Genomic DNA, 9,419 nt, shown 5'->3' on the forward strand with positions numbered 1-9,419 from the left:
GGAGGGAGGAAGGAAGGAAGGAAGGAAGGAAAGAAGGAAGGAAGGAAGGAAGGATACACAAAATGTTTGGGTTATATAGAGAAGAGCCTCTGGAGGAAGGGCAGCCCAGCTGGAAGAACGAGGAGGCCAGGTCTCCTGTAAATATGTAAAATGCGCACCTCAGTCTCTTGTCCTGGGGTCTGAAACCAAACAATATAAAGCTCTTAGCAGAGCCAGTCTAAGAGAAAATAATTGGGGGTAGCCTGTTACCATATTTTGTGACTCTAGAGACCAGCAATGAGGATATAATTCGTCACAGTCCCAAGGGATGGAGGGCAGAACCTTGCTGCTCAGCCCCAGTGTGCATAACGTGTGAAAGTTCACAGCTTCTGCTGGATCACTGTGTCGCTCAGACAGCTTCCCAGATACGATGTCATCTGGTCTCTCTTTGCAAAGCTGCCTGTTGGGGCTGGAGAGATGGCTCAGTGGTTAAGAGCACTGACTGCACTTCCAGAGGTCCTGAGTTCAAATCCCAGCAACCACATGGTGGCTCACAACCATCTGTAATAAGATCTGATGCCCTCTTCTGGTGTGTCTGAAGACAGCTACAGTGTATTCATATATAATAAATAAATAAATCTTTAAAAAAAAAAAAAAGGAAAGCTGCCTGTTGCCCCAAAGCATTCCAACTGCCAGTCCCCCAGGGACGTGTGTATGGTCTGCCTGCTATCGCTCCAAGCAGTAGCTTAGTTAATGGTCTGCTTATTACTGTGTGGTGCGAATCTCTTCTAAGTGTTGCGTTATTGAAGGGATAAATTGGTTTTCTTCGGTTAAGTGTTGATATTTAAATACTGTTTTATCCCAGTCACTGTTTTGCAGCCAGTCTGGGTGTGTGTTCATGACACGACCCAGGAGTGTGGAATTGCCTCTGTGTGCTATTAAACACCTTGCAGCTTTCTGTCAGTTACTGTTGGCACATAGGTGCACCGATGTATGAACAAATACTGAGTCTGAACACATCTATGACTCTCCAAGTCAGAATTTAGGTTTATTTCTTTTCAGCCAGACTAAATGCATCTTGTAGCTCAGTGGTAGAACACTTGAATAGCATGCATGAGGCCCTAGGTTCAGTCCTCAGTATTGGGGGCAAGAGAAACCCAACCCAGTGCACCTGAAGGACTACAGGTGTATAAACAGGAGTACTGTTGCCTAGTTCCATGACAAAGGTGGATGGCACCTACACTTCAGCATGTAGACTCATAGATGGCAGTAGTTGGTGTCAGTGGGACCAAGTAGTTTTACCACAATGTGTTTACACAGTGTGTTTATGCAGTTAAAGTAGGATAAGGATCTAGGGAGATTTCTCAGTTGGTGAGCTGCTTGTTGTGCAAGCAAGAGGACCTGTATTTGGGTCCCTAGTACCCGGTAAAGATCTAGGTACAGTGACATGCATCTCGAGCTCCAAGGCTGGGGGCTGGAGATGGGCAGAGACAGGTGTTTCCCTGGAGTTCACTGTCAGACAGCCTTGCCAAATCACCAAGGAGCTCTTTTCAAAGCTTAAGGTAAAGAGCGTTTAAAGAAGACAGCTAATGTTAACCTCGGCCTCCACAGACACAGTACAGATCATCCGTGTACTTAATCATCCGTACGTGCACACATACACGAAACAAGGGCGAGGGGTGGAAAGTTTACCATTTACCTGGATATTTGTTGCTAGGTGGGAAAATGTCTTCCATGCTATAAACCCATAAGCAGTGAGTCCTGTGCTTTGCTTTCTGGAAGAATGATTTGTCTCAGGAACACCTAGCTTAAAGGCCATACATGAAAAATGACGTAGTGTGGCCATGTTGGCTGAAGGGAGCTGTTTATTCATGTGTTCACCTGTCTGAGGCACTCTGAGCCTGAGGCACTCTCAGCATGGGCTGAAGAGGGGCTGGGAAGAAAACATGGGTTTACTTTGCCTTGTTTCCTCTCCCACAGGGACACATGGAAGGGGAGGTGTGGGGGCTGGCAGCACACCCTCTCCTGCCCATCTGTGCGACAGTAAGTGATGACAAAACACTTCGGATCTGGGAATTATCCTCCCAGCACCGCATGCTGGCAGTACGGAAACTTAAAAAAGGTACAAAACATCTCCTCACAGGTAAAGGTGTCTGTTTACAGGGAACAGACTATATTGGGTTCACTCACTCACTCTCTCACTCTCTCACTCAAGCACTGTTTAATGAGAGCACCTGTTTTAATCCCAAAAATATGAGCAAGGGAATTCAGAGGTCACTGTGCAGTTAAAATTAAGAGTGAGTGCATAGAGACTTTCCAGAAAGCTGGTCTGGTCTCAGAGTGCCTCAGCCCCATTCACTTTGCTTGAACTGCACAGGTACTTGCCCCTGGAGTGTATTCTCTTCTAGTTGAGAGCTGAAACGTGTCAGCTTATAAAAACAAAACAAACGGAAAAAAACACTAATTATATGTATGACTAACAGTCCCCAGAATTTAGGGAAAATAAAAGGTCAATTTTATAGAAAACAATAATGTCATAAATGTATGTTTGACATCTACACACAGTACAGACATCTGCCAGGGGCTAACAGTTCAGCAAGTGCTTCTTGAGTACTTCTTATATCAGGCCCTGGAATCCCACAGAGAACAGTCTCATCTCTAGAATCAGATATAGACAAGATTTAAAAGGAGTCCCAGCAGCAGCTGGCCTGCTTACTCAGATAATTTGAGAAGGGTCTATAAATAGGACTCCTTATAAAGGAGTGGGTAGAGTTTAAAGAAATGACCAGGAATGTGCACTGCTGTGCCATCAGTAACTGCAGGTGTCCTTGCAAGGCCTGGGCTTTACAAGACAAAAGGACGGAGTGGTTGGTGGAGTGTCTGAGATGGTGGCATTTCAGGTGGTGTCTGGAGGAGTAGACAGTTCAGCCTGCCAGTCTTGCCAACTCCATCCTGGTCAAACCCACACAGACATCAAGAGGCAAGGGAGCCTCGGACACCAACCACTTGGGCCAGCTTCAGGCAGAGAGTAGGTGAAGCTCCCACATGAGCAAGAGGCCACAAAAGCTCAGCTCAGACTTGCCACCCAGCACTGCTTTCTTAGGGAGGCAACAAGAGAGCTGAGCCTTGGGGTCTAACAAAAATTCTTAAGACAGGAAAGGCTGAGCTTGGGCTCCGGCCTTGAGTATTTGTACTGGGTCATTCTGTATGCAGAGACCTAGGGGTGTAGTCTAAAGGAACAATGCCTAATGAAATCATATTGACTGGTAGTATCAGCGTGAGCCAGAGACCACACTGGCACATCACCTTTATTCTGCAGAGACCTGGTGACTAAGGCTGATTCATGTCAGGAAACGGAGACAGGGTACCGTAGTACTTTGTCCAGTGTCACCTAACTAATGAGCAATGAAACAGTGCACACTGCAGCACGGTGCCTCGAGAGCACAGCTGCACACTGGTTGTCACTACCTCCCCACATGGTCTCACTTTACCCTGGACTCCCAACCTGGCAGCAGGTGAGGGAAGGATTTCAACCAAGTTCAGAGCCATGCTCTGAATAACTGAATCACTTGCCCACTAACTTGCATCGTAAAATGAAACTAGGACCTTGTTGTAGAAGCTAGTCAATGAGCTTTAATCCTTAGGTTAAAAATTGGTTCAAAAGAGCAACTGCTGCTGCATCTTAGATAATAATTCCTCCAGTTTCCCTTGCTATCCTGGTATAACTATCTCTCCTTTCGCTCTAAACTCTGGCCTAAATTGTATGGTAAATTATGGTTCCCTCACCCTGATGACTGTCCCCAGGGCTAGCTGGTCTTTTTTTCTGTCTCACTATGCTGGCTTGACTGGCTCACAGGAGGTAAATATATACGTTAACTGGACAAACGAATGGAGAGATTGCTTACATAAGCCAATTCAAGGTTACTAGCTTTACACAGCTTCAACATCTATCAGCAGAGGCGTGGCTCCCTGTGGAAACCAGACTGAGCTGCTTCAGCACAAAGCACCAGGGCTTGGGCTGTGTCAGCTTGACTGCGCATTGTGATCCAGGCAGCAGAAAAATTAGAATTATGAGGGTTTCTAAACAAAACAAATGTGTTTCCAGTCATAATGTCCCAAAAATGGTTTCTAGAAATTTTGCTGGAGAACACATGTTCTTGAATGTGTCATCTTTTCTCAGAGGGCTATGTTATCTACCTAGCCCTCTCCCTCACCAACTCACCCTACCTGCCTTCCAAAGCCCAGATACTCCAAGATAAAGAAATGAATGGGAAAACATCATGGAAAATAAAAATGTATTTTAAGATTTATTTTTTAATTGTGTGTATCTGTGTGGAAGTGTGTACATGTGCGTGCAGGTGCCCAAATAAGGGCATGTCAGATTACTTGAAGCTATAATTACAGGAAGTTGAGAACCAACTGATGTGGGTACTGGGAACCGTACTGAGGTCCTGTAAGAGCAGCAAGTGCTGTCAACCTCTGAGCTATTTCTCCAGCCCTAAAATATGATTTTGATACTCTGTGAGAAGAAGACACTTAAATTATACTATTTTTCAAAGATTTAAAAATATACATTTATTATGTTATATGTACACACATATACATGAAGTCTACAGACAACTTTTGGAAGTTGGTCCTCTCCTACCATGGGTTCTCAGGTTCAAACTCAGGTTGTCAGGCTTGCATAAGAAGAGCTTTTACCCACAGGACCATCTCACTAGTCCCTAGATAATGACATTTTAATTCCCACCGGGTAGTGGTGATAAAGGCCCAGTCACGTGTAAGCATGTGAGGCACACATGCATGTTCCTCCTGTGTCTCCATCTGCTTTACTCAACAGCCAAGTGCTCAATTAGAATTCTCTTGGGTCCTGTTGTAGGAGGAAGATGTTGTGCCTTCTCCCCTGATGGGAAAGCCTTAGCAGTCGGATTGAATGATGGAAGTTTCTTGGTGGTGAATGCTGACACCGTGGAAGACATGCTCTCCTTCCATCACAGAAAAGAAATGATCTCTGACATAAAATTTTCAAAAGGTGAAGAAGGCAGTAATACTTTTTTAAAAAAAAAAATAGCAATCTGGAGACCATTTTCTATATAAAAATAGACTGTTCTAAAAGTTTCTTTGACCTTTCTCCCACCTCAAAATCTTAAGTTCCTGGAGGTAAACTTGTGTTCTGTTACTGTGTTGCTGTTAACTACATACTTGTCTCTACAGATACAGGAAAATACCTTGCTGTGGCATCCCATGATAACTTCGTGGATATTTACAATGTGCTTACAAGCAAGAGGGTTGGCATCTGTAAAGGAGCCTCTAGTTACATCACACACATTGACTGGGACTCAAGAGGTAAAACAGGTTGTAGTTTTTAAGATAAAACTTAAACTCATGCATCATTTCCAGAGAGAATGGCATTGAGTTTTAGTGGAAAACGGGAAGAAGACCCACAGCAGTGTATGAGGCCAACCGGACAGCCCAGGAGTGGCTACTGTTAACATTTGGCAATGTTCTAGTCCATGAGCATTTCATTATTAATTGAAGCCACTGGGGCTTAAGATCAACAGCCTGTGATGCGTTGAGTTACCGTGCTTTTGGTTGCATAAGATCTGTCCTTGCTTTTATCTACTCCTCCTCCCTGACCAGGACTCTGTCTCCAGGAATTCAATCTCTGACAATTCAAGCAATTTTTAGCTGTCGGCAGAGATAGAAAGCTATATTCAGCTCACCTGAATTTACCTTTCTCCAAAGCTCCTAGCTTCCCCTTTGTGTTCTCCAAGTTACTTCCACAAAACCGTGAAGGCCTGTCTGTTTAATACATCTAGCATCTACCTTTTGCAAAGTCTTAAGTTAGAAAATGTGGATCTAGAAGTAAGACATGGCTTCTATATTCTGTAAACCTTATAATTTAAGGAGGGAAATGGGCTTGTTCTGAAAGAATGTAAGGGCATGACAGCCTAGGCGTGGCCTGAGAAGTGCTACACAGCATGTCCTCTCTGGAGACTTGGCTAATGCTAAGAGTCCAGACCAAGCATTTAGGAATAGGCCAGATCCTCACTTGCAAAGAAGTCATAGTCTCTTGTGGTAGGAAAACAGCAAGTGCTATATCTGTTCTGAGGAGATAGCTCCAAAGGAAATCCAAGATGCCTTCACAGGCATGGCTCACCAGGTAGCAAAGTTAAGAAGGGGGTCTCCCAGCAAAGGGAACGTGGTGCCGTGCTGGGGAGGTGGGAGGCCAGTGACTGGTTAACACGTGGTGTGGAGCACTTGGCTGAATGGGCGGAAGGAAGGGCTGTGGAACGCCTGACTAGGACAGAGTCAGAAGGGACTCTTGCGTCACATTCCTCTGTGCTGAGTTCGTTCTGGAGGCACTGGGTAGCTGCAGGTTATTTCCACTATTATTATTATTTTGGGCATTCCCAAAATCAACTGATAAAAGTCAGAGAGAGGCGGTAAGCATCTGACCCAGGAAGAGGTTCCTGCAGAGACTCTGCTATTTTTATTTAATATTTAGTTATATTTACATTTAATAAATATGTGGCTATTTAATAAATAATATGTTACTTTAAGTATTTTTTGAGATAGTCACAGACTGAGTCAGGCAGAGGTTAGCTGAGTTACACTCGAATTTGAACTTTGAGCTTTATGGCCTACAGGCATTTTTGCAGTACAGTCAGTACAGGAAAACATGTGATTTAATTGTAAAAGGTGTACAAGGGCAGAGAAAATCAGATAAGTCCAGCAAAGGGAACATGGTGCCGAGCCGTGGAGGTGGGAGGACCAGTGGCTGGTTAAGGAGTGGTGAAGAGCACTTGGCTGAGTGGTCTAGGGCATGAGATGGGCTCTGTGGTCGGGCAGGAACACTGCAACTTGAGTCACGTTACCTTGGTGAGGCCATTGAGTGCGAAGAGCTGCCTCTCGGCCCTTTCTTTTGTGTTCTCTGCTCTATTGTCTTATAGACTCCAGAAGGCAGTGATGTCCCTGTTCCTTCTCTCTGTGTGTAAGATGGAGTAAGACACCTGTTCTGAGTCCCCTGCACACAGCACCACATACTCCGTGTTGTGTGCATTGACTCCCTTTCCCAGTCACTGCCAAGAGAAGAAAACCCTTCAGCCATTTTATTTTGGAAGTGAAGGGGCAACAGAAAAATGGGATGCATGAATTTTTTTTATTTGGAAGATTTTTAAGGAATTGCAAATGCAAAATATACAAACATATTACCATTATTAAATGTGCCAGCTCAGCATGGGGCATATTCTCACTGTTGTATGGCCGTTATCATTACCCACCTCCAAAACTCACTTCCTCTTGTGAGACTAGAGTTCTCTACCCAGCACACAGTAGCGCTCCTGTCGGTCTCTAGAAACATCTACTTTCTCTGTGTACGTCATCTTTGTGAAATCACACAGCACGGTCCTCTCATTACTACGTCATTTCCTTCCACATGGTTCCTCGGGAATCACCCATGCAGCAGCCTGTGTCAGAATTCCCTTCTTATGGCAGATGGTAGCTGGCTATGTGTCTGTCCCAAATATTGCTTGCGTGTTTATCTGTTGATACACACCTAGGTTGCCTCCACACTTTAGCTATTGTGAACAATGGTGCCATGAATCTGGGTGCACAAGTATCTTTCCAAGACCCTGTTTTCAGTGCCTTGGGTATATGCCCAGGAATGGAGGAGGTGGATCACATGGTCGCTAGGATTGTTGGCAATGTTGTTGCTATGGGAGAGGGGGTGCACTGAGAGGGGGTCTTATAAAGTACCTCAAAATGGAGCCATCACTTGGAAAGGGAAGGGAGAGGTGCAAGACCTAGTCCTTTATTCTACCCAAGGCTAGCCTCCAGGACTGGGGAGGCACTCAAAGTAAAAGGAGGGAGAGGCCAGGGTTTCTGGAGAAGCACTGACCTCCCTCTCTCTAAAAGGTCCTTCAGTTGGGTGAAGGTGTCAGACCAGCAGTCCCTATAGCTTGAGAGCAGAGTAGAATACATGTGATCTCTAAAACCTACCCTGTCTTGAGAGGGAACAGAGCTCACGGTCCCACGGTCCCTATAGTTTAAGAGCATAGTAGAGTATGTGTTCTCTCTAAAGTCTACGCTGTCTGGAGAGTAGGAGCAGGTGCACCCGTACCACTTGCCTACTTAGCTACAGTCCCATCAGCTGTGAACTCTTTGTCTTCCAGATATGCCAGGTGCCAAGGTGCTACACCTCAGGAAAGTGTCGTGCTCCTCGAGGCCAGCCATGCTCCTCGAGGCCAGCCTGCTTTTAATAGCAGAGACCCCGAGAGCACGGACAGGGTAAAGGGCAAGATGTACATGCAGAAGGTTGTTCCCCTGATCTCATCAGAAATAGTGAAAGCATTTGCCAGAGCCAGCTGGCTTGGCAGGGGTGGGGATGGTGTAGGCACAGGCGCAGGCGCAGCCTCAGCTTCAGCAGCCCTCGTGCCCATGGCAACCGCAGCTCATTTGCTTTTGCAGGAACATCAGTTCCCCAAATGGAAGCTCATGCATGGAACGCTGGAGAAAAGAATACACAGGGAGAGACAAAATACAGGATTTATTCTAGATAGCAAAAGTTCATTTCTGAAAACAGTAGGACGATATGATCTTAGGCAATCGACAGTTGGAGCCCTCACAGGACACTTAATTCTCTTCTCACAGCAAATGACCGGACACTGATTTGGTTCATATAGTACATTGGTTTGATTCATGTAGTACAATTCTGGAATTATTCTGACTTGTAAGATGTGACAACCAGGCTAACTCATGTGGTGTTTGTTCCGTGTGACTGGCTCCCTCTCCTTAGCAGTGAGGATATTTTTTTGTTTGTTTGTTTGTTTGTTTGGTTGGTTGGTTGGTTGGTTTGGTTTGTTTGCTTGCTTGCTTATTTTGTTTTTCTGTCCTGTTTTCTGTGTGAGCAGACTTTTCTAGTGATAAAAATGTGAGTTCTGAAATAATTCAGTTTTTATTATTTGGGGCAATAATATATGGATGAAAAGTGCAAACTTTTTCATCTTTGCTTCTGCTCTTTGTCCTCAGATTTCAGTGTGGGTGGGTGGGAGTATGAGTGTACTTGTGTGTGTGTGTTTGTATGTGTATGTTTCTGTGTATGTGTGAATATTTGTGTGTGTGTTTGTGTGTGTACGTTTTTTTGTGTGTGTATGTTTTGTGTATGTGTGAATGTGTGTGTATGTGTATATGTTTGTGTGTATGTTTCTGTGTATGTGTGAATGTGTGTATATGTTTGTGTGTTTGTATATGTTTTTTGTATGCGTATGTATGTTTCTGTGTATTGTGAATGTATGTGTATATGTTTGTGTGTGTATGTTTTTGTGTATGTGTGAATGTATGTGTATATGTTTGTGTGTGTATGTTTCTGTGTATGTGTGAATATGCATTGTATGTTTGTGTATATGTGTGTATGTTTGTGTATGTATGTTTGTGTGCAT

General features: G+C 44.5%; 1 protein-coding gene across 1 annotated transcript in view; it reads left to right on the forward strand.

Annotated features, from left to right (window-relative positions):
- The window catches only part of Eml6 (EMAP like 6), a 254,969-nt gene that overhangs the window by 198,346 nt on the left and 47,204 nt on the right, over nt 1–9,419 (forward strand). The window contains exons 20-23 of the mRNA XM_028778693.1: nt 1,399–1,541; nt 1,960–2,101; nt 4,859–5,011; nt 5,194–5,325. Of these exons, the coding sequence (XP_028634526.1) occupies nt 1,399–1,541; nt 1,960–2,101; nt 4,859–5,011; nt 5,194–5,325 (570 nt within the window). The remainder of the gene's footprint in view (nt 1–1,398; nt 1,542–1,959; nt 2,102–4,858; nt 5,012–5,193; nt 5,326–9,419) is intronic.

This window comes from Grammomys surdaster, unplaced genomic scaffold, assembly GCF_004785775.1.
Source record: "Grammomys surdaster isolate TR1022 unplaced genomic scaffold, NIH_TR_1.0 67, whole genome shotgun sequence".
Taxonomy (NCBI): domain Eukaryota; kingdom Metazoa; phylum Chordata; class Mammalia; order Rodentia; family Muridae; genus Grammomys; species Grammomys surdaster.